This window comes from Lytechinus pictus, chromosome 5, assembly GCF_037042905.1.
Source record: "Lytechinus pictus isolate F3 Inbred chromosome 5, Lp3.0, whole genome shotgun sequence".
NCBI classification, from domain to species: domain Eukaryota; kingdom Metazoa; phylum Echinodermata; class Echinoidea; order Temnopleuroida; family Toxopneustidae; genus Lytechinus; species Lytechinus pictus.
In genome coordinates this window covers 49,440,227-49,466,312 of record NC_087249.1, presented here as the reverse complement: position 1 = coordinate 49,466,312, position 26,086 = coordinate 49,440,227, and the positions used below count along the sequence as shown (strand labels likewise).

The following is a 26,086-nucleotide window of genomic DNA, read 5'->3' as shown; positions in this document are numbered from 1 at the left end:
AGAAAAAGAAAATGCTGCCCTGTGACTGTACCTCGAAAAATATAATTATAGCAAATAAAAAGAGCACCAAAATTTACAATTTTGTAAAGAAAGTTAAGAAGTGGGGGCACGATGTCCCCTCACCGGAACGTCGCCAGTTCTGTGTAGAGTCGCACTATACAATACCGAAACAGACTTCAACAATAATGTATATGCGAAAGTATATAAAAATAGATAATCTAGTTCGATTTATTAATAGACTGAGATAAAGGCTTATTGTGACTCGGACTCGAGAGACCAAAAATGGGAAAGTCCCGAAGAACTCCCAACATTCAAAAGAAACTTGACTTTATCTACTTTCGATTAACTCCTTTTATGACCGATGTATTGTTGCTGCAAAACATAATTTTTCTCATTTTGAATTATTAATACCAAGGATTTGAGCCTATGTATTATCCGATAGGATGTCATATAGGGGCTACTTTGTTATTTGCTTTTAAGGGAATACTCTTCTTGGAGATCTTCAAAGGAATGGTTATACAAAAAACAACAAAAAAATAGATAAATAATTTAGTTCTTGGATATGCATGTGCCTTACCAAAATGATGGCAAAAATAATTATATTCTAAATTCCCACTTTCCTGTTGTAACCAATGATTCGATTGATTTCGACCCTTTTTATTTTTTTCTGGGGGTCGAACATCATTTCCACCGTCACATTGGTTAGGCCTATACGTATATACATTCGATTTATTATAATATCTGTTTTATTCCGAATTTCCATAATATAAGCCTACATAACTCCGAAAACAAACAACATTCCCAATGTTTGACAACATAGAAAATTATGATCTTTGTGTTGAAAGTTTTGGAAATGAAAAAATATGTTCTATTTTTGTACCTGGGAAAACCCAAACCCTAAACTGCTAAAGATGTATCGATAGAGCGTGCCGTGTGCAAAAAAATATTGGACCACAACCAGTGCAGCGTGAGAGGAGAAAAGAATGTCGGACGGGTTGAGTGCATGGCCTATGGGGCATAAGTTTTTTTATTTTGTATGTTTTATTAAATCATAAAATCATAATCAAGGTAAAAATACAATGAATGAGGAATTCAAACTAAAATAAAAGAAGAGGGGAAGGTTTCAGGGCCCATGTCAGACAAAAGAATTGTGCTTGTAACTCTTTGGTCAGACGACCAGTTCCATTGAGACCATTTTGTCGAATTTTAACGATAAGCAAACAAGAAGAACCACAATATTCATTGCGATCGGACTTGGCTATACAGTGCGTATCAAAAAAAAGTTTACACTTTGAAAAAGCCCTGGGAATTAAAAAGTATACAACATGTGGGTAATTTTTTCACTTATATTCTTGGGTTTTGGTCTCATCTATCTAATGAAAGTAAAAGTTTTGACAGAATGTTACACTTGAGTGAGCACTGTCCATTCTTGTAAAGCTCGCAGATATTTGTTTGCGCAGAAATGCTCGTTTTCACGCTGTGCCAAGGGGAAAGGGCAAAATCAAACTTACCCTGCGAAACATTTCTCATCTATTTCCCTTGCACTTTTAGTCGATTGAAATAAAACGGATACATTCAAGCATTTTGTAACAAGTTTGTCACCCAACAACACTTAGTAAGCACAACCTTTACCCTTTTTGTGCCAGCTAGCTGGATCTGAGGACAAAACTGAATCTGAAAAAAAGTGTAAATCAGACATCTCCAGCATATTTCACAAAGTTTTATCATTTAAAGTGGGTTAATTTGCATATCATTTTTTCATTTAATACTTGTTTCTCCACACTTTTCACAAGCTTGACAATGATTAACAAAATGGAAATCAAGCCTAAGCCATTTCATTTAAATTACAGCTCCGTGTAAAGCAGATATTGTCACGATAGCCTCGGTGTGTGGGGGAGTGTGGTGGGGTGCAATGTCACTCTTCGAAGTGTTTTGGGCAAGGAAACAAGTTAAAAAAGGTAAAAGATATATTCAAATAAATTTTACTAGCTAAATTCCACGTGTTTTTCATGATTAAGGTCTACTTTTATTTACATAACTAATTGAAAGTTCTGCGCAAATCATTTTTCACTAACTTTTCAAAAGTAAGTGGTGCTCACTTAAGCAGAAATATTTTTTCGACAGTTATATCGTCATTTGCTTAAATGGATCTGTATCAATTTTAAATTTGGAAAAATCTTCAAGATATTACAAATGTATAATTTTACAGGATTTTTTCTAGGTGTAAACTTTTTTTTTGATACGCACTGTATAGGCGTTAATAACCCCCATAATTTCAGGATAATTTTTGATCAATCACACAGTGACCTACTAGCCACTAAAACGAGTTTTCAAAATTATTCAAAGAAATTAATTGATTGGTGTATACAGTTTGCCAATCATAGATGCAATATTGCTCATAACACATACTAGTAGCCGGGTCCGGGGGGGTGCAGACATCGCCCCTCTACCCTAAGTTGGCTGCGTAAAAAATGGGAAAGAAGAGGAAATGAAGAAAAAAAAGTGGGAGAATTGGGAAATGAAACAATTTGACAAATAAACAATCCGCTCGCTCCGCACTTGCCTTGTCAGTTTAATTACATATCAAAATTTCAGCTCTAGTTTTGCGTTCGCACAATTTTGTTTGATTACAGTGGCGGATCTACGAGGGGGGTGTTATGGGGTTTAAACTTTAAACCCCCTCATGTTTGGGCTGCGAAGTAAAAAAAAAATAATGTGCATGATTACCAAAGGTCCAGTTTTCAGGTCGGAAAATCTTTTTTTTTGCTCGCACTTTGCGCTCGCACACCTACACTCTTCATGATTGCAAAACATGCTTTGAATGTCCATCAGTTTTCATGTCTGAAAAAAAATCAGCTCGCTCTTCGCGGTCGCGTCAATTATTTAGAAATATACTCATCCTGTTCATGGTTACATAGCTTTCCATTGTCCTGTTTTAGGATTAAATCTAAGTATAAAAAATCAGCTCACACTTCGCGCTCGAGTTTTTGATACCCATCCTATCTATGATTGCAAATGGTGGTTAACGTTTCCAGTTTTCAATCAGAATCTCAAAAAATTTCTGCACGCGCTTCGCGCTCGCATTATTTGATTGATGAAATAAACTGAGTCACTACAAGTAGAAATCTTTTCAGGTATGTTTGTTAATTATTATTTCAGCTCACCTTCGCGCCCACATAAATTTTTAGTAAGATATAGGCCTACGCATATTGTTCATGATAACAAAAAGTGCTTAGAATGTCCAGGATTCAGGGAGGAAAATCAAAATTAGTTAGGCCTAACCATTGCTTGGAATATCTAGTTTTCAGCTCGCGCTTCGCACTAGCATTATTATTGGTGAGACATGGATTCTATTCAAGTCTAGAGTCAACGGGTACTTTTGCAGGTCAGTACATTAACAATGTCAGCTACTATAGATCATTGGCGGCGGAAGCCAACAATTTTAGGGGGGACCACCAAAATTTTTTGACAAGCAAAAAAAAGTTATATATCATCCAAAGATTTTAGGGGGGACGCAGGAAACACGTTATCATGACTCCCTTTTATGGTCTCCATTGCGTTGGTAGATGCCAGGTCAGCATCACTATACAGGGTTCAAAATACCAAAATAAATAAATAAATCAGCTCGCCGGTGATGGTCCTTTTGGTCAACCCCCCCCCCCCCGAAAAAAAGCTAGATCCACCCCTGGCTTATATACGCATCTTGTTCTTTTGTTAAATACAAAATGTCCTATAAGAATATCATTTTTAAGTCAATTGATGAAAAGATACCGCTCGCGCTTCGCGCTCGAATTATTTATCCAGGCCCAATGAGATACCCAATGTAGAACTTAACTCCCCACCGAAAAAACCCCGAGCTCTTAGCATGTTTAGCTTATCGAACAGGGCAGATGTGAATGAAATCCCCCCCCCCCCCAGTTTGACAGTAATGGGTCTGTCCCTGATATAAAATGAAATATAACGAGCATATACAAAGTGGAAAAAAAAACATCCCTCCCTAAAATAAAGAAATAAAAATTGAAAATTATCTGTAACCTTATATAAAGTGCAAACGCTCACTTATGGCGTGGAGGAAAGAAATGAGAAATTAAACGGCAATACGTTATTTTGCAAAACAATAGTCCTTTTCATATAATCCGGGCATTTAATGTTCAACCAATTATGATGGGGGGAGACTACCACATTCTTATGAACACCTTTTCCACCGAATAGAGGTCAATATTAATGGCTAACAATGAAAAAGTGGGGAATAGAACGATTATTTCACATCGGACATGATGAACTCGTACCTACATTTCCGAGCGACAGCTTCACCAACACAGTTCTTCATTTGCACCCAACTCGTTGCTATGCGACCAGGCTCATTATGAGCAGACAGACTTAATCTATGCAAAACTTGACATTTCAGACATCCAATGTACTGCTGGTACTACGAATTGTATATTGACTGTACTTATAACTCGAAACGTGCGTAGATTATTTTCATGGACCTATTATACATGCACATGCATGCCAAGTGCCCGCGAACGCTCATGAATAATAAATTTGTTCGGAGAAGCGAGCGAGTGATCGTAAAATGGCGAGTTTGCTTCCGGAATTGAAATCACATAATTTTTAATCGGATTGTCTCCTATCGGATAGAGAAGATTATGTAATTTAATCATGACTTGAAGGGAGTCTGTCGAGTGATCATGACTGAAAAGACAAAGAAAGTAATTTGAGCGCGGGCGTAAATCCGGGGGGATGGGTAGGGGAAACATCCCCCACACTTTTCGGAGAGCACTTTTCGGAGAGGGGATGGGGTGGCACGTACAATCACCCCCCCCCCCCATTTTTCAAGACAGAAACGATATTTTTTATCATCAAATGATTAATAGTACTGTTAATGCGTGGATACATCTTTAAATGCGGTCAAAGTGCATAAATTTGCCCATTTGCATTTTAAAATTGTGAAATTTCTCGCGCGGTCGCTCGCTCCCGCGCTCAATCTAGTCTTGGAAGATTATGGGCATATCCCTATGTTTAGCTCATGAGAGTACGGTTATTGGCCTACCACGTCCATTTATAATAATAATAATAATAATATGCAACATTTATATAGCGCTTTATACAAATGTTTCTAAGCGCTGCATACTATTACCCCGGCTTTAGAACGGCTACCCTGATTGGGCGCATCGAGCATTCAAGGAATTTCTTCCTATATACCGGGTACCCATTTACTACACCTGGGTCGAGAGTGGCAAGTGTAGATAAACGCATTGCCAAAGGACCGGCTGGTGCATGCTGTGGTGGGATTTGAACCCCGGACCTTGTGGTTCACAGTCCGGAAACTTATCCACTGAGCCACAGCACCTCTACAAATGAATTCTATGATACCAATATCTTTTAAATATGACCATAAACCAATAAAACATCCTTTGAATACATTGGGGGTCATTATCCTATTATATTAGCATGTGGAAGCGGGAAATAATAAAATTTGTACAAAATATAATAGACATAGGCCTACCCTATATGTTATTGACCAAATCAATGCCGTTAATGAAACACAACAATAACTTTACAGTCAGTGGCGTGCCGTGGGCCGGCATGGGGGAGGACACTAGCAAAAACAAATTGAGTCACTAAAGTGGGTGCTCAATTGCCATGTATACTGACCTAATAGGGACATTTTAAAGACTGTGCCATTAAACGAATATGTATCTTACTGAGTGTAATAATGCGAGCGCGAAGCGCGAGCTGAAATTTTTGCTATATTCAGACCTAAAAAAGGACATTATAAGCAAATTTTTGTAATCATGCTACGTACTTGTCTCACTAAACTGCTAAACAAACAATGCGGGCGCGAAGCGCGAGCTGAAATTTTTGTATATATTGACCCCAAACAGGGACATTTTTAAAAGGAATTCATGAAGAGCATAATCTCAGCATAATTATGCCACTGTTTACTTATTTCATCCGTTTATATGAGACTTTAAGTCACATTAATTCCATTACAATCTAATGAATATTTCAAATATGAACTTTGTTCCATATTTTTAATGTTGCATCATCTCCCGATATAACCTTAAAGATCATTCAAAGTCTTTCCTCTGTGCAATATTTTCCTTTTAATTCGCATCTTTGCGCTATTTCCACGCGGCTACGGAAGTTTACATTATGATCTGTGATGGCCTATTAATCCAAATAAGCATTATCCCTTTTGTTTCATTCCTATATAGCCAGTGTGCGAATGAGTTTCATTGAACAAAATATGGACTGTTAAATACTTATTTACTCTTTATATAGATTTTTGTTTTCCTTCCAAAGTTTAATTATTTGATTAATCACCTTTTATCATCGTCTGAAATGTGTGCACATCATTTCAACGACTGAAGAAACTTTTCAATGCTCGCGCACTCTCTGCATTTCTCCAATAAGTATACACCCCTTAAAAGACGATTTTGGTCATCATTCCATCTTCTAACTACTGTATTAAACATTTGCTCGCTCGCATATTGATATTAACTGACATTCATTACTTTATATACCAATAAATCCATTGAAATATGGCCTTCGAAAAAAAAAATTGTGATAGACTTTGAACTGAAAGATGGTATAATCATTACATACGTAAATGTGGCCCACCATTTTGAAAGAGGTTTTTAGACACCATTTTGTCTTCCAACAATTGAAAATTTGCTCGCTCGCATATTGATTTTTTATTTATTTATATATGAAAATCGTGATAGGCCTTTACTTAAAGATGGTAGTATAAATTACACATTACAGTATACCTGCGTATACATTGCCCGTGATGAGATAATTACACAAAACTTTAAAACAGGTTTTAGGACACCATTTTGTCTTCCCAATTACTGAAAATTTGCTCGCTCGATTCGCTCGCTCGCATATTGTTACTGATTGCAATTAATTAATTTATATCACAACAAATCATTCCAATGTTGATGGCCATTGATGAAATCGTCATAGACCTTTAACAGAAAGATGTTAGTATTATGTACACAATTTTATTATATACCCCCGTATACATAGCCCTCGATGTGGGGTATCCCCCAAATTTTGAATTTCAGGTCAATAGTATTGCTATCATCCCCCCCCCACTGCTTGGATTTACGCCAAACAGTGAATTTGAGTAAAGATAGAACATGTAAAGGCATGATTTATCAATCACCAATCGACCTCATCGATATATCAATCAAACAAACAAATACAACAATGAAACAAATTTTTAGAACCTATTAATACAATCAAAATGGATAAGAGTTTGATCTTTTTAAAAAAAAAATTTTGGACAGCGTTTTGTTTTTCGGGATCTTCAGATGGAGAGGCGCAAAGAATCTGAAAAGATAAAAGGGAGAAATGATGGAAAAGGAAGAAGAGCAAGAACAGAAAAAGAGGAAAAGGGAAGTGGAGAGAGAAAAAAGAAAAGGAAAAAAATGAACAGAAAAATCAGGGAAATGGGCAGGGGAGGAATTGATAAAATAATAAAAACATCGGCTTTTGCTTGGCGTTCGTATTGTCTGTTTAATGAGATATACATTCTGTTCACGAAGATAGCGTTTAAAATATACGTATATATATTCAAGTCACATGCAGTACAACGCATGTTTTACCACGCGCTTCGCGCTTTTTAAAAACTTCATCATGCCCCATTTTCAAGTCTAAATGTGAATAAAAATTCAATGGCGCTTCGCGCTCGCATTATTTGTTAAGTCAGATACTAATTGGACAGTGCTGAATCTGCCCCTCTAATAGTCCAACATTTAAACAAAATTAGTCAAACAATTGATTAATTGTAAATTGATATGATATGGGAGAATAAAGACTGTCTTGACTTGAGCAATTTCCTTGAAAGCATAAAATCCGAGAAAACAATCATGAAAGAACTAATTATCTAATAAAAGGATAAACTAAAGCAAGGACCGCTCTTTTCAATTTTTATGTTCTCTTATTGTCATTTTTTTTTTGGGGGGGGGCGGGGCAAAAGTCATTCTCTCCCACATAGCACTCGCATATAGAGGGGGCTTTTAGGCATAGTGCCCCCCCCCCCCCAAATAAAAAAGTTCTACTACTAAAGGGGTTTAGAAAAGGAAAGGGAAAGGGGGGATTTTTTTCTTAATTTTTATTTTAGAATTTTACAAAAATAGATTTTATTTAGGTCAAAATTTTCGCTCGCTCACATATAATCGAAAATTTTCCCCATACGCCATGATCATTCGGCTTAAACAATTATTGAGGCCCAGCCCATTGCGTTACCTCTTATATCCATAAAACATTATTTCAAAATTGTAACGAAAAACAGCGCTGATTTACACATTGAATTAGAAGTCAACAGTGGGGATCAAAGGGTTTGGTTAGACTAGCGACCCGCCTCATCCTGAATATTTCTCCATAGCATTTACTTAACATCACATTCACAAGGACACAGGGTCGCTGCCCTTGGATCTGTGATTAGAGTAATTATTCCTTGTCATATTTTTCTTATCAAAGATTGGACCTCTAAGTATACCGCCTACCCCCCCCCCCCCCCGAGTTTGCTTGTGATTTTCTTTTGGACACAATTACGAAATATAACGTTTACCGATTTTATTATTATTATTATTATTCATGTATCCTATCAGTTCGTTAGATCTGCAAATGACTATAGATCTACCTGGAATTTAAAAAAATTCGTGAAGGGGCCGGGTATTAAAACGAGTTTAATCACATTGTTGTTGTTTTATGATTGATATTAGGCGTTCATTAAACTTGTTCACGCCGTTGTGTTGCTCATGTTATTGTTTTGTTTTGATAATTTTCTTGTTTGTTTTTGGTTTCTCGAGCGTTGTTCCTAAACATCATCTTATAATTGTCCTAATCTGTCTGTTTATTTGTTTCACACCCAATTTTACTGTGATGAAAACTTTTCGTTTACCATATATGAAATACGAGAGCATAGAAAAGGAAAATATTACCTGACTACGAAATAGTAGTAAATTTACGCACAACTCGAAGTGGCCAGGGATACCCGCCCTCCTCATTGACCAATCAAAATCTTTCAGGAAAGACCGTCAATGGTGCAAGAGCTAAATATATCAATGATTGACACGAGATCCCTGTCTCGAAAGACGATTGGCCATTGATGCATACCATTGACGAAAACTCCGCCCACTGAGGGTTAGGAGAATTGTAGATTTAACGATATAAATATTGCATCGTAACTCAGTTTTGGAAATATTTAAAGCTAAATAAGTACACTTTTACTATCAAACATTTTATCGCAATAGACTTTTGAAGTAACTTTTAATCTTACTGATTTAGCGAATTTTCATTATTATTTGTTTACTTCCGATTGTCTATGTTCTTGTCGTACTGCGGCAAAGAATTTCACGCAGCTGTTGACACATTTACAAAACGCTCGCGCCATGCCAACTGTCAGCTGATTACCGTACGGATAGCAGCAATACTATCAAATATTCGTGGGCTGATAATATAGAGCAATGTTTATTCTCTTAAAATTTCATTAATGTGTTGTATAAAGATATGAAATAAATATTTCATAATGAAAATTATTAGGAAAAATACTGATGACAAAGGCTTGCCATTAAATGCATTTTTATATATTTAAACGTATTTGTTATGGTAAGCGGATGAATTTTTACTATGAGATTGACATACTCGCAGCTGACTGTGACCAGCTGTTTCCCGCCACAATGCCACACATTCAGGTTGTACACATTTTGACCACGCAGCGTTTGTTGTGAAAATTCTGAAAGGAAAAACAGCATTTTGCAATCGACTTTCACTTCAAAACGTCACACTTCTATGAGATGGCATTTTTTACATTGAAACCAGAGAAAGATGCGATTGTTGGACCTTTGCGAATTCCCAACGACATGATCAGCCCAAGTGGAAGGTGAGTTGTATTTTTCATCAAACTTGCGTTTTTATTTTTTCGCCGGCAAACCGAGATGCTGAGTCAGGCCTCTGAATTATGAATGGATGGATTCATTTATGATTTCTGTGTTCTAATCATATTTTAAGCTGTTTGCTGCACAAACACATGAACAAACATGAATTTAGATAATTATCTTATTATCGGTTGAGAAAACAGTGTTTTTATTTTTATATTTTTGCGGTGTTCGATCGACTGATCAGCTGGTGTGAGATCCAGCTGAGCGAGTCGCGATTGTCTCGTCCGCCACGTGGTCTAACATTTTTGTAACAGGCTTTGTTGCTTTTATTAATCCATTCTTTTTTTAGAAATAATTGTTTTAAGAATGCTCGTGTGTTAGAATTCCATTAATTATTTTGAGAAATGCATATTGATGTAACTAGAGGCGCTTTATCATGTTTTCTTCATCCGCCGGCGCCGGTTCGAGTAGATGATCCCACCTCCGACTTCGTTTGGCCAGGGCAGCCACATCTGGCAATTTTCAAATTCATGGATACATTGTTGGCCAATATTTTGGATGTTTTTACAGTGCTTGCGGAACGAAAATTGAGTTATTTCCGTAGGTCAGTATATTGACTATGGTTGTACATCGGTGAAATGGTTTTTGTTTCATCGGCAGATTTTATGTGATTTTTTTAATTTTTAAATGCCGGGCACGTGTTTCTGTGTTGTGGTTCGTAATCGGGGGCCACCCAGCTCCGCGCGATATACACCGCATTTGCGTGGGTGGGTTTCATGCAAATGAGCCCCGCCGTGTTCTGTTGTGTAAGTGTATCGTGTGTGTATACAGAAACAGTACAATGCCTTGCATGCTGATCTCGCTTGTAATACGTCATCTAAATGGACAACAAGCGTCTGGGTGTGGAATGTGTTTTATTGTGCGTTTCGAACCACGTGGTTGTTCAACTCAGATATCTGCTCCATGAAAATTAAAGATTCTCAATATCAATAATTGCAGTAGACCTCTAGTCATATAATATTTACTTCCTCAAATATACGTCTCAAACTAGGTTGCCTTTTCTTGTAGTAAAAAGTGAAAAAATTACACCAATGGCTTAGACTTGGGACTTGAGTGCAGTCAGCAAATGAGAGAAAATTTATAGGTTACACATTTCCAGACAATCATTGTTTTACATTATGCGTACTCCTTATTTTTACTGTACTTTAATCTACATTTCTAATGACTAAGTCGAGTTATATCAATTAGTGACTAGAAGTAAACCCTGACTAAAACTTAAAAGAAACTGCTAATGTTATGAAGGTTTGAGGAGAGAGCGTTTTATTTGGAAGTGCATGGAGATTTTGATAGGTTTTGTCTGGGTTCTTATATATTTATAAATGTTCTAATTATAGCTCTCTCATACATGTAATTTTAGACCCTATTCTTTATTTTGCACTGTCCAATACTTGGCATAGAACTAGTCCCCAACTGTGCTTTCAGAAATGTATACTATTAACTATATGCTGTACCTTTTCACCTTCAGTTAAACTTCAAGCCCCCAAATGTTGTGAAAATATCTCTGTCATTTCCATAACAGTCCAATCCATATTTAATTTGCTTTCAAGGTTGTACTGTAAATTACATAAAATGTAGATCTAGGCTTGCAAGTTGCATAATAGTACATGTGTATGCATACAAAATTTAATTTGGAAAAATTACAAGAATTAGACATAGGAAAAGCAGCCAGATCAGCCCTGTGTGTTCATTTTTGTTTATTTTTTTTAGTCTATGAATTATATTTCTTCTTGAGAATTTAAATTATTCAGTTATTTGTGGTGGGGTAAATTCAAGTCTGTCTAAAGTGTGGTATTTATCCACAGGTCTTTGAAAGATTTAATTCATTGGGTCAATGCACATATTTGAGTTGAGCCCATAGACCTTGTACAAAATCATGGAGCTATTAGTATTATCAGCTCCATATGATAAAACCTACAAAAAAGTATTCTAGACTTGACTTTTAATGACACTTTGGTAGGCCTAAATGTCATATCAAATCGTAGATTGAGCTTAGACCCTACATGTATTTAATACACAACATGCTGAGCGAGGTTTCAATATTAAATTTCTCACCGTCAATATTTTCGTTTAATTTTTGGATGGGGAGGGGCGAGGGTTAAGAACTGTTGAGCCTGATCAATTAGCCTACATACTTAATACTGTTGTAGCTTTAGACTTGATTGACTTCATGATTTCATTATTGACTGAGGCGATTTCCAATTGCAGATGGTTGGGCTCTGTGAATGTCCTGAAATTTCAGGTTTGTTGTACTTGTAGCTGAATATCTGGGCTACATTTTAACCCCCCAAAATGTGAACTTGTCAACTCAAAATAATTAAATTTATTTTTGTTTTCGAAATTATGCTCAGTTTACTTAGTGTATTTGGACATGTTGACCTAGATTAAATAGAGTGGGGAAATGAGAGAGGTTTATTTAATATTTTCTTCCATATTTTTTACATGCCTTGTCATATTCATAACCTGCAGATAGATTGTTTTTCCTTATTCCATTGCTGGAATTGAAATTGAATCCATTGTCTTTTCTCAGAAATTAACAAGGCACTGTATGGTTGCACTTTCGTGAAGCCAGACATTTACTAACAAATTAAAATATGGATACAAGTACCGTTTTTAATTTACACCACTACTTCCACCCATAAGCGAAATCACATGATTTGTTAGTAGTACCGTACTAGTTCCTCATTCAACTACGGTACATGTACACAAGAAGAGGAGAACTGTCTGGAATGCTATGTACTTCCATGTCTGGTATTGTGTGTACATTCTACTATGTGTGTGTGTGTGTGTGTCAGTCACTATACTGCTGCAGAGCATGTTTTTTTTATGTGTGTGTGTGTGTGTGGGAGGAGAGTTTGTGGGCAGCTGCCCAAAGTTGGCAATGAGCCAAAAGGCCTGGGCAAGGGGTTCTACTATTGTATGTGTAGGGGTCGGATGTTGCTTACACAATGAGGGGGACTGGTTTCGTTTTGCTGTTGATGCAAGGCGCTAGCCTCCTTGATGATGCAAATGTGCTTTTTGTAGGCTATTGATTGAATTTGTAAATACATTCAAATATCAGTGTAACACCATATGTTATGTAAAATATGAATTTAATTTAATTTGTTGATAATTTTATTCATACATGTCGCTTGAATCAATTGTATGTCAAGGTGTAGGCCTGCTTTTATGAATGGAAATATGTGGTCACTATATAGATATGGAACATGAAGGCTATGATTTATGAAAACATGGTTATAAATAGCGCGAGGTAAATGAAATGATATAAAAAAAATGTTTTCTGTCTATTATTAGAGTGAAAACAGTAAAACTGAAAGTTGGCTTTGTTTACATAAAAGACCTACAGGGTATGTTTACATATTAGATGCTCAGTTGAGAGAGGGACATTTTCATGTTATTAATATTAATTATGGGCCTACATGAGGAAATTTGAATACACATGTATGCGTTTATACTTTATACCCCCCCACCTGGCCCCCCTCTCTATGACAGTTTTTCCCCTGCCTACTCATTCGGATGGCAAATCGATGACAAGTCGAAGGGATGTATTTAATTAGCCTGACCCAAGCGACTGTTGTAACGTCACCGTGAATCATGTCTGATGTGGTACCCACACGTTTTCCGGCGAGCCAGTTGCGCATCCTATATTTCTTTTATTTTGTGCGTCCTTAGCTTTCACCCAAAAGAAGCATGCAGGTCTACATTTGCTGTTTATTTTATTTTGTATAAATGTGTGTATGTGTGTATGTTGATGGCCTGTTATATTTTTACCAAAATATATATACATGTACAAAGACAAGAAGGTCAATGTTTGCTTACTACATCGTAAGTAGTCTGCAGGCTCAGACTCAAATATGCCATTTTAAATAAATTACATGTCTTGAAAATGAAGACTAGACTCTCTCTCAAATATGAGGCAGGCACTGTCTAGTCTCACCACTTCAGACTCTGCATTATGTGACTATGCAAATTACAAAAAAAAAACTTATAAGGTCTGTGCCTGCAGACTACATTGTAAGTTTCCTTTGCCAATTTTTAATAAACTTCCTTGGACTAGATCTGTCAGACATTTAATTTTCTAAATATTCTTATTCAATCCAAAATAATGAAACATAGGACTACATTACAAGGGATATCATAAAACTATTTGACTCCTTTAACTTAAGGTTTCTTGTTTTTCATGGAATTGAAATTTCAATGATAATTTGGGGGACCCTTTTTTTTCTGAGAGCATATCAGACCCACCTAATCCTCAAGACTCATTGTGTGCCTGCAGGTAATCCTTAGCCTTTGGAAATCTTTTCTTTTGATGATACAGTTGGTGTCAGAAGGACAAAAGGAAAAGAATGCTCAGAATTTGGACTAGAGTACATTTAGGGCCCATTTCTTTCATGAGCTATATTAGTTTCGTTTTCATGAAAAGATTTGCCATCCATGAAAGTTTGGAATATTAAGTTAAAAAAATATATAAAAAATTGCATACTGGTGCATCGTTCTTTTGAAAATGTACCTCCCAAACTTTTAACATCATAAATTTTTTATCATTTTGTTCTGTCTGAGCTCTGAAGGTGTTTATTTTTTGTATTATTAGTTTTGTAATGGTATGTTTATTTATTTGTTTGTTTCTTCTTTTTACAATAAGAATTAACACAATGAAATGCATTTATATCAAGGTACAAATTATGCATTGGCTGCTTGATGAACATTTTTAGACCTATGTTGAAATTTTACAATTTAAGTGATGAAATCTTATTTCTTCTCAAGCAAACCTGACATCTGTATGCCATGGAGGATCACTTGTCTGGAAAAGGATTGAAGGAATCATTTGTCGGTTTCTCTTAATTGAATATTGTAGATTGGAGCAGAGTAGCTGTCCACAAATACATTGTGACCCTTATTCTTATTTTAGTTGTGTAATTTTACAGAGAGATTTCACTTTATGTACAGGCAACCTCGCATGGTAGAGTAGGTCACCATCACAGTCAAAAATTTTGATAGGCTTAAGTACCGCTCTTCATTGCCTTTCAGATTTTTTTTCCCATTTGTGCTGGAATATAGAATGCTTCCTATAGCATTATACATCTAGGAAAAGCAGCCTTGCCCGAATAAATACTAAAATTAAAGGCCTGTTTGCATCAAAGTCAAAAGTATGCAAATCGTTCCTCTCTTTTGATCTTGCAATTTGATCAGGAATTGGTTTTGTTTTTCATCGGTCGCAAATGATTTGACCTCTTTTAATTGTGTGTTGTGAATATTTTTATCTTTTTTAACTAAACAAACTCACAAAGTACATTTGAATCAATTTCATTTAGATTTACCAGTATTTTCCCCTCTTTCTCTCTCTCTTTGCAGCCCTTCTCCATCTGGAGCACCCAAAGAAGCCGAGAAGCGTATAAGACGAGAGATCGCAAATAGCAACGAGAGACGGCGTATGCAGAGCATCAATGCCGGTTTTCAGTCACTCAAACTTCTTCTTCCACACAATGAAGGAGAGAAATTGAGCAAGGTAAACTTGCTGAACTCACTTTTAACTAAATTTGTAAAAAAAACAAATGTTGAAATACGACACATGAAATCTTCTTATTATTGTTTTGTATTCCAGTGTAAAGTTAGAATATTACATGATAATTCAAAATTTCTCTCCCCATCTATATCTTTTACTCTTCAACAATTTGCCAAACTATTAGAAGTATATTGTTTTACATCATACACCTTTATAGTTTCGACTGTGCAGCAACAAAGTTGTACAGAACAACTGTCTCATACTTTTTTTGTTGAAATCAAAGTTTAGCATGTGAATGTGAAACAAACCTTAAGTTTTCAGAATGAATTGTCCAGAATCTGTCAACAATTTCATTCATACTACTGTAGTTGATTTCATTCATATTTTGCATTTTACACCCATCTTACCTTACAGGCCGCCATCTTGCAGCAGACGGCGGACTACATCTGCCGCCTGGAGCAGGAGAAGACGCACCTCATGAGCCAGGTGCTGAACCTCAAGAGGGTCTTGGTCAAGTACGAGAGCAATGGAGGAAGCGGGGACAGCGACCCGGAGTCGCCCATACCTCCCAAGAAGCGGAAGCGCTACGACAGTATGATGGATGAAGGTATCGGTAGTCCGGAGTCGTTCGACGACACAAGGAGCACTGCCTCTGTGCCGCTGGACTCTAAGAAGGTACGTTTTAAAAAAGTAGATTGTTTAGGGTTGAGATCCCCCCCCCCCCCCATTCTATCTCATTCTCGGTTCCCTTCCTACTCTCTTTATCTTTTACTGTTTCCTTCTCTTTACGATTCTTCATGCTTCTTTAAACTTATGCCTATTCTAAACAAGTTATTCTTTCACCTCCATGTAGTCTGTCTCATACAAAGCCCTCTTTGCTTTTGGATTCTCACTTTTCCATAACCCTTGCCGTGATAAATACAACACAATAAGTGCCAAAATTTAAACTTTAGATTTTCATTCCTGGATCCTAACCTGCTAAGAATGAACATGCAGGTTCTGGTTCCACAAACTAGTGTGTGAAAGATAGGTCAGTGGTGACAAGACGAGGAACCCTGACTGATAAGAGCAAACAGGAAAGCCTGTCACAACAGAGACACCAAGAAAAGTAGTCATCTTTATGTTTTGAACTCTGCTTGACACCAATCGTACACCCCCTGGATCTCTCACTGCTTTCTCTGTCCTCCTTTTTCTTACTCTTTCCTTCTCTTTCTTTCTCTTTCCTTTTCTTTCTCTCTCTTTTTTGTTCTCTTTGATTCTCTTACCTTATATTTCTCTTTCTTTCCATCTCTTTCCTCTTTCTTTTTCTTACATTCTCTTTCTTTCTCTCACCTTCTCTGCATGTACATATAATGCAAATGTTATAATTGACCCATAGTGAATGTAATGTCATTTAGCATGTCCAGAATAGCAAGAATATTGAATTTAGCAACCCCCCCCCCCCCAAAAAAAAAAAAAAAAAAAAAAAAAATCAAATTATTTTGCATTTTTTTCCTAATTGAAAGCATTTTATAAGTTAGCACCAGATTTACTAATTTAAACCCAAGTCAGTTTTTTTCCCCCAGCCGTGCAAATTCAAGTTATCGAATCTGTACATTTTGGAATACCGGTACCCTATTGAATTGATAGTTTACCCTTTTTATTTTCAGATTATGGAAGACAACCATCGTGAGATCATGGACCTTCGGGCCAAGCTGGACCGTGAAAGGCACTACCGCATGGTCGTCGAAGAGAGAAATCGAACGCTAGAATCTCAACTTTACCCAGAGAAACTCAAGGAGATTTCAAAGAAGGTATGCTCAATTGAGTCTCTAATGGTTGCCAAAATTGAAGATTTTTTTATAAATTGCAAAGTGGGATTCATTTCTTTTTCTTTTTAACCAGAGGAGAGAATTAAAGGTGGTGTTAACAATGAAATTATCTGTAATACTTATTGATAATAAACAATCAACAGTGCCTTTAATTTTGATACTTTCTATCTTACATATTTATTGGATTATATTTCCAAATCTTGAAACTCTGAAGCCACATCTTTCAGTCTTTAGAGTTACAGCATAACATCTTATTTGAATTAGAATCCTCAGTATTAAACCCTGCATTTCACAGGAAAATAGATTTCAGTACAGAATCAGGGAATGGAATATATGTATCATACATGTGCAGGCATTTGCAAGTGCATCGCAGATTTGTAATTTCCTCCTGTGGTTTTGGATATCAATCCTGTTCTTGGAATTGACATGTCATGACAGGAAGTCTATGATAAATGTTAGCCAATAAGCTTTATAAAATCCACTTTTAAACTCTAGCATGCATGTCCTTGTGCAATTTGGAGTGTGCTCTTATTGAAAGGGTTTGGTTTTGTCATTTCCTTGTTTAAGGTGAAACCGGAAGAAGTGCCTGCCACTACGAGTCTCGCAGAGGACCTGAGGCGGCACGAGGAGGCCGAGTTGCAGCTCCACCAGCAGCAGCAGCAGCAACAGCTTCGCATTCAAGAGCATAGGGTGAGGATGATGTCATACCCGTATGTCACCATGACAACGCCCGCCCCTATCACAACACCCGCCCCAATCATGACGCCGACCACCTCGACGTCGCGGCAGAATCTGGAAACCATCTTCCAGGCCATCAGACACCTGGAGGGCGAGAGACCGACGCCCGGCAACACCCCTGTCCAGACACCGTCCCATACCCCGACCCCGGAGGACGAGGCGCGGAAGGGGCGTGACGAGTGCGACGACATCCTGCGAAGAGCGGATGAGCGATCTGTCATCCGCGAGACGGAGTCGCGGTTCAAATCGGAGAGCCTGGAGGAGAGGAAAGTGTCAGAGTACACAAAGGGTCGAGGTATCAAAATTGAACTTGTGCATCCGCTCGACAAGCTCACCGCAAGACCAAGTATTATCGTGTCATGAGGTCTGCTCTGTATCATATCTCTGTATAAAAAACATAAAATAAAGAAAAAAAAGAGCGAGGACTGTACAATACTAGGAATTACCTTGATTATTTTGTCACTGACATATATTTATTCTGTAGCTTATGGTGCACTCGATATCTACAAGTAGTACATGTATGTAGTTGACTGGAGAGTAGGTCTGAATTTTTTAATTTATTTGTTCAAGAGGTTTAGAAAGTCGCATTTGAAATCGGCCTCTGTCCTAACGGTTGATCCCGTTAGGAGCATGTGATAGTGCCACTTTATGACTGAAACTCGAGAAGAAGAAAAAACATCTCATTAATACTGTAAATGTGAGAGCTAAGCCCAGTAGCAGGCTTGGCTTGCCAGGGATAGAGTATCTTGCCAGAACAGGAAACTGGAGGAAGTCTGGCGTCCGGTAGGAAGTGGCCCTTGTTGGTTTCAGTTTCCTTGTCCTGAACTGAAAGACCACAGGGAAGAGGGGAAATTCCCAGATAACGGTTTGGCAGCTGGTGCCACCGCCTCTCTCCCTCCTCCTGCCGGAAACAAAGTCCTTATCAGATAAGGATGCCTTTGATATAATGGGGTATTAATTATTACTTGAGGTTCATCATACTGCCCTTAAACTAATCATGAACTTCACAAGATAAGTCTTGGCACAAAGTATCTCTCTTCTCCGTCGTATGATTTAAATGTAAATTTGAAGGATTTCTCATAACCTTATTTTGTGCCAAATTTTACCTTCAGTGCTATAAAGGTTGACTTTCTTTTGGGGTCTTTTGTTTTCATTTTGAAAGGAAAGTATGCAATTTGCTGATTCTTTTTTTTTTTTTAAGAGATATGCCAACCAGAGTATATTCTTAATTTTTTGTTCATGCAAGATTTGAATTAACTCCCATCATTGTACAGTTAAAACTGAGCAGACTGTAAAATGAATGTGGATACCTCTATTATTAAGCAGTATAAAGCTAACCTTCAATTAGTTGGATTAGAAGTGATAAGCAACACAAAGGCTTCGCAAGCCAATTTGCAAGGCACCTGGTAATCTCCTGTCGGAAACAGATGACAGAAGTATTTACTTGCGGCACAACGAGTTTGGGATATCCTGACTGAAAAAAGGTTTTAATAGGTTAAGGACAACTAATGACAGCAATGCTTGATGGCTGATTATGATAACCCTCTTTTTTACAGATTAGCACATCAGAATATTTTGATAACTTGCCAAGAGCGTTAGGAACGGGTTAACAGTTTCTATCAATTTGCCTTTGTACACAAAGAACCTGGAGCCAGATTGGGTCAGCGAAGACAAAGTCTTGCTACCTTTAGAATCGGGTTACATGATGTATGTTGATTTGGTCTTGCAACAGGCATCTTGTTTCTGTGCCTTCGTCAGCGAGGTTGCGGTTTCTCCCTGGCTTGTACCCCTGCTTGACGACTCACGTAGCTGAGAGGGGTACCGCTAATCGCTCATGGAAAGTTGTAAGGGGTGCATTAGTAACTATGATAACCTTTCTCTCTTCTCTATATCTTTGTCTTTCCCTACTCCCTGGACCGATGATACTGTCTGTGAACTTGGCCTGGGGACAAGTCTTGTTGACCTTCCCAGAGTTCACTGCTCACCCCCCTGACGGAAAGCGTTCCGTTTGGATTGGGGTGATTCAAACCGATGTTGCTGAACTTGGGGAGGCACATGCTCAAGTTTCTGTGACAGACGGGATTAATTCCTCTTGACAAGGCATCGAAGCTGGATGTGTCATTTCTTGTCCTCTCTTCATCTTTTGCATGAGAACTTGAAAACAAATGAGCTTTTTTAGAATCATATCGATTCATCCCATTAGTCGATTCTATCACATTAATATGCTGCTTTGATTAAGATGATCTTTGTAGAGATTGTTGCAATTACTTCATTAGTGGCCAGGTGGTCATTTGGAGAATGCCGCCACCTTAGAACCAATCTTGCAACTTTCACGAATTCTCTTGTTTAAGTGGTGTCAATTTAGTTCTACATCCCTGTTTACTTTTTCTCTCACTGTCAGAAAAAAGGAGCATTATCTTGCAGATTTCACACCCAATTTTTTTTTCTTCATTTTTTGAAAAGTCACGCTGCGAGAGCGATGACACACTGAATTTGGATTAGTGCCTTGGAACAACTGGCGCTCCCCCTAGTTTAGCTTGGTCTGGCTGACTGACAACTTGCCTGTAATTTTCCATGGTGTTGTTAGACAGCCATTCATGGCCGGCTTCCTTTCGGGCCATCACTGGCAGGAAGGTGCCACTTCCATATGGGGGGAAATGAGGCATAAGCCCCTCATTTCCCTCTCCCTCTCACTTACACATTCACTGTCACTTGGGTCCAGCTCTCTCTCTCTCTCTCTTGTACTCTGCAGTATTGGACTCTGTGGGAGGAGCCAGACTCTTAAAAAAGAAAGTAGTTCTGGTTGTAATGTTAGGTTAGCCATATTCCTCTGTTGATTTCACCAACTCTGTGCTACTATGTTACAACATATCCTGTGATATTACATTTTCTGCATGCTGTAAAGCATGCTAAATTCAATGCAAAGTGACCCACCAATAAGTATAGTCTCAAAATAGAAGGAAAAAAAGTTTGTTTAAAAAACAAATTAAATATCCAGAAATAGTTATAGAACTTGACTTAGTCCTTATTGTAGGTAGATAAAACACTGCCAGTAGAATATATAGACTTAGTGTATATTTGAATTATAAAAGGGAGTTTGTGATAAGGGAATGCATTTCTACTACCTATTAAAAGCAGGTAGTGCCATGTGCCTCAAACCAAACAAAAAAAATACAAAAGCAAAAAATTAATAAAAGTGAATAGATGAAGTGATGAAGGCAAATAGAAAAAATGACTTAAAAACTCATAGCAAGTCGGGTAGAATAGCTGAGAAATGAATAAGCTTGTATTGTAAATACTGTACAAAGGCTGTTTCGTGTTTCTCTGTTTTGTGATACCAGTTCTATGTGGAGTAAGATTGCAGTTTGTCTCTATTTTTACATCGTATCTGGGTTCGGGAGATGTTTATTGATGAAGACTTTAGATTTTGGATGTGATGAATAGTTTCACGGTCCATATTATTGCCTTTATCATGTCAATGTGGTCACTCGAAAATGGGAAAAAGACCATATTGCTGTCTCGATAGAATTTTATATCAAATATTTTGCTTTCTTTTCAAATGTTTAATTGTCATCTCAAAAACTCATTTATTTTCATCATGACATAAAAAAAAGAATATTTGTATTAAGAGCAAAAAAGGATAATGAATTTTGAATGAAAAATACCTCCCCCTCTATACTATTATCTTTATTTCCATGTGATTATTTATTACTTTTTCCTGTTTATGTATTCATCGGTGGTACTTGCAATACTTTCTTCGTTCGTACGTGTTTTTGGAAACTCAGTAAAGTTGACAGGGTTGAGGTACCTTATCCCCATGTATTTAATTTTCAAATGTCAAAAGTATCTAGTGTTTGCTCAAAAAAGCAGCTGATGTACTGGTAGACTTATAAGATAAGTGATATTATTTATTGCTTTTGTTGTACCACCCCACGTTTCCCTTTTCCAAGAAATTTATGTTTTATTCTTTACATATAGATCTATTTCTCCCACTCCCCTGTCCGTACAAACATATCAAAACCAAAGAATATATTTTAAGAGATTGACTTTTGTAGTGTTAGACTTTTGGGGAGTTTATCAGTAGATTATCAGATTGGACAATCATGTTAACATTGATTATGACTTGTTACGGTACACAATTTTTCTTTTAAAAGGTAGTTCTGAAATACACTTTGTAAAAGATGCTCATCTCTGGAAAATGTGTTCCAAGAGGCATTCTCGTCATTTGTATTCTATGTTAGACTTCCGATTAAATACTTCGCCTGGTAATACAGGCCTTACTAGTCCTGGAATATTTCTGGCCTTTTTCTCTCAAAAAATAATATTCTTAGAGGAAAAAAATGAAATTCATTAACTATATAAAGCCTCTGTCTTGTCACTAAATACACTGTTAGTAGCATAACATTTTTGAAGCCTTGTGTGTGGTGTAACACAATTTTGCTGTATATAAATGCATATTTCGAATGAAGCGGGTGCTACATAGCTAATGATCCCTTTTACTCTCGGACTGCCTCTTGTAAACTTGCTGCATTGAAAAACAACACATTTTCCTTGTACATACCAACACTCCAACAGGAAGTGTAAAATTGTCCATATTGATTTAATTGTTAATGCTTTAAATGAATACTGATAGTATTCTTTTTAGGGGGGGGGAGTTGGGGAGCTTGAAATGTCAATCTCAATTGAACTGTATCAGTTAATGGTATTTTGAAAAATATAACACTGTATTTTTCTACAATTTATGGGATATGTATCGAGCGCTAAACTTGCTGCTATTCCGGTTAATTGTAGTTGGGGTTCTATGTTATGTAGCACCTTGCAAATGGGGGGGGGGGGGGGGGGGTCCGAGATGGAAAAAATGACCGATATATTTCATGATAGTGTTACTGTTGTATTTTTATTGTACATGGCATATAATGTCGGTATATACGCTTTGTTCATTTGTGTATTGTACATGAAGAGAGTAATCTATTGTTGTTCATATATAACTTATGGAATGAAATTGTTTATTTTGAAGGTTGGAACATTTTTATGCATTTCATTTTTGAAAAAAAAAGAGATATAAATGACTCTTTGTTTCTACTCCAGGCACAGTGACTTTTATGAATCCCCAGTGATATAAGGGGTAAAAGGAAAACCAAAAAAAAAATGTATTTAATCAAGAAATGATAAATTCCATTACTGTAATCTTATTTATATACCCAAAACAGGGACTGCATTGTATTACTGTAAAGAGATTATATCATTCCATTGAAATTCATTCATTATCTGTCAAAATTATTATTTAACTTAAAAAGCATGTATAATACTGCACAAAATATATGTATGGTTCTGGATTTTTTTTTATCTTGCTAAAGTTATAGATTGGCATGCATAAATTAACAGTGACATAAATAAAGTGCATAATTGTATACTAGACAAGAGTATAAATTATGCTTTTTTTAATGTTATTGAACTGACCAGTCCGTCTTTATATAAATATTTGTAGGCGTTAAACTGCACTAGTTCAACACAGAAATCTCAACAGAAAAAAAATACTTTTAATGAAAACCAATTTTCCCACATTTGTCTTTTAAGTTTGAAATTGTTTGATATATAACTCCTTTTACCTAGTTGTAATTTTACATTCCAGAATTAATATATTTGATGCCAATTTTGATTCTGTATGGTATTAACCAAAATCCCTATGCCCTGCACGCAGTTATCCACATATATACCCTGTTACATAGTCCTATTGCAAAATATGCAAATGACCGTATAACTTTTGAAATGTTTTAGTACATTTATTTCTCCCAAAAGCCCTTACAGGTTCTCTGTGTGCTGGATGTAATATTGTGTCGACATTTTGTGTTACAACAACATCTGACAAAATAAAATGATAAAAAAAATCATAAATTGTACAAAACGATATCTGTTTTACCCTGTGTCCATGTATTTGTTAATTGTTTTGATGTGTTGGAAGCGAGCAGGATGTTGGGCAAGAAGGAAGGAGAAATAGGAATAATGTGGAAGAGAAAATGGGGGAAAGTGAGTAGGAAGAGGTAAAAGTGGAGAACAACGAACGAGAGAGAAGAATGGGAAAAACAGAGAAAAGATAAAAAATGAGAGGACGAAGGGAAAAATTAGAATGATGAAATAGAAGAATAAAACAAGAAGGGAGAGAGGGGAGAAGAAAAGATGAAATGAGAAGGAAATTAAAAGTGAGAAAAAGGGTGGGAATTGTACCGAGTAGAGAAATTGAAACATAAGATGCGAGAAACGGTGAAGAAAACGAAATGGGAAGAGGAAGAGTTAGAGAAGAAAAATGGGAAGAGAGACGAAAAGAAAATGGAGAAAAGAGGGGAGGAAGAAAGAGTGAAGAGAAGAAAATTAAGACGAGAATAGAGGGAAATAATAGCTGTCTTTGAGAAATTTTTTTTTTGTGGGGTTGTCTATTTTTTTTTTTTGGGGGGGGGGTTGTCTATTTTGTTTCATTCAGGCATACCTTTTCCACATACATGTATTTTCCGAAATTGACAACTTTGACATGTAACCAAAAAATGTACAATAAATTTTACGATCGTGCATAACATTAATACCGTAAAGGTCTCAGGCAAGCCATGTACAAATACAGTCATGGAAACAAAATGATCTTCAAAATATGTACATAAAATTTAATCAAACTGCATGTATGTACTTGTAAAGACATTGGACAATGGGTAATTAAAAGGGTCGGAACTTAGTGTAATAATTAATGAGTAAAATGTAGTTATCTACTTTTGTTTTCATTTCTGTCTTCCATAGATATGATAGAAATTTCGCTGAAGTCAGTGAGAAATTTATTACCGAAATTTCTGGCTGAGCAAGCTGTTGCACAATGAACAGAGATGGCGCTAAAGCAGAAATTCTTTCATCAGCCATTGAATTAAATTGTTTTTTTTTTTTCAATCAAATTAGATAAAGTTTATTTGGAAAGATATTGATGATGGCCATCACTTTCGCCTCTTTTAGGTTTCGGTAATCCCCAAAGTTTTGTTCAATATTTATTTCTGCAATTTGTTTGTCCTATAATTGTTATGGGGTGAATGATAATTATAAAAAGGGGCATTTTAGTGAATGAATTTGCGTTTTTATAATGATCATTTTATTTCGACGAGGAACCCAATAAAAGAACAAAGACCGAACTATTTTACATCCGATTTTGATGATTTTTTCAGCGTTATGCTTGATTTGATTCAAATCAACGTTTTTCTGTCACAGTGGTGGACGTAACCTTTATAATGCATGAGATTTTAGAATTTTCCCCCTAAATAGTTGTCGCTCAGCTCGAGTTCAACACTTTGGTGGTGCTCAATTCGTGAAATGATCCATTTATTTTTCTTATTGTAGCTTGTTTTTCTTTTGCTTTTCTGAGAACTTGACTTTGTATTATCGCAGCATAGCGAATCCATGGGACCAAAGTGGCCACATGGCGAGGCCTAATAAGTCACAGAAATAGGGAGATGGGTAAAAAGGGTGAACAAATGGAAAAGTAAAGAAATGGGTGGGGCCGGGGCTCAGGGAAGAATCGCTCTTCACACTCTCTTTGATTGTTAATTAGACCCTGTTCTTAAGTTGGTTCAGAAAATGGTTCTGCTCGCGCTTTAGTGAGGTATGCATCCTGTTCAGTTACAAAAAGTGCTCAAGACATGATTGTCCCGTTTACAGGTTTTCAGGTCAGCCGCGCTGGGCGCCAGTCCTTAAAGGTCAAGTCCATCCCAGAAAAATTTTGATTAGAATAAATAGAGAAAAATAAACCAGCATAACGCTGAAAATTTCATCAAAATCGGATGTAAAATAAGAAAGTTATGGCATTTTAATAAAGTTTCGCTTGTATTTCACAAAACAGTGATATGCACAACTCAGTGTCATGCGAATGAGTCAGTCGATGATGTCTATCACTCACTATTTCTTTTGTTTTTATTATTTGAATTATAAAATAATTATATACAATATTTCATTTTCACAGATTTGACAATAATGACCAAGTTTACTGAACCTTGCTAATTCCACATGTTCAGGGAGGAATTGTATAATCGTTGTTTCACTTGACAATGAGGAGA

At 36.7% G+C, this 26,086-nt stretch overlaps 1 protein-coding gene across 3 annotated transcripts; it reads left to right on the top strand.

The window, feature by feature from the left end:
• Positions 1-9,385: 9,385 nt before the first annotated feature.
• LOC129261150 (transcription factor AP-4-like) lies at positions 9,386-23,913 on the top strand. 3 transcript variants are annotated; one of them, XM_064099145.1, is made up of 6 exons: positions 9,894-10,203; positions 10,368-10,500; positions 15,306-15,459; positions 15,871-16,131; positions 17,106-17,249; positions 17,835-23,913. In XM_064099145.1, exons 2-6 carry the CDS (start codon positions 10,427-10,429, stop codon positions 18,366-18,368), a joined length of 1,167 nt encoding a protein of 388 aa, XP_063955215.1. In that variant the 5' UTR covers positions 9,894-10,203; positions 10,368-10,426; the 3' UTR covers positions 18,369-23,913. The 3 variants fall into 3 exon arrangements, with proteins under 3 accessions (XP_054755181.1, XP_063955215.1, XP_063955214.1); XM_054899206.2 differs by lacking the exon at positions 10,368-10,500 and having other exon boundaries at positions 9,386-9,898; XM_064099144.1 differs by having other exon boundaries at positions 9,895-10,500.
• The last annotated feature ends 2,173 nt before the right edge of the window (positions 23,914-26,086 follow it).

What these genes read in the sequence shown, in the direction of transcription:
- LOC129261150 (XM_064099144.1), top strand. Translation starts at nt 10,301, where the DNA reads ATGCATATTGATGTAACTAGAGGCGCTTTATCATGTTTTCTTCATCCG. An exon ending in AAGGAGAGAAATTGAGCAAG is followed by an intron (nt 15,460 to 15,870) that starts GTAAACTTGCTG and finishes CTTACCTTACAG; the next exon opens with GCCGCCATCTTGCAGCAGAC. An exon ending in TGCCGCTGGACTCTAAGAAG is followed by an intron (nt 16,132 to 17,105) that starts GTACGTTTTAAA and finishes TTTTATTTTCAG; the next exon opens with ATTATGGAAGACAACCATCG.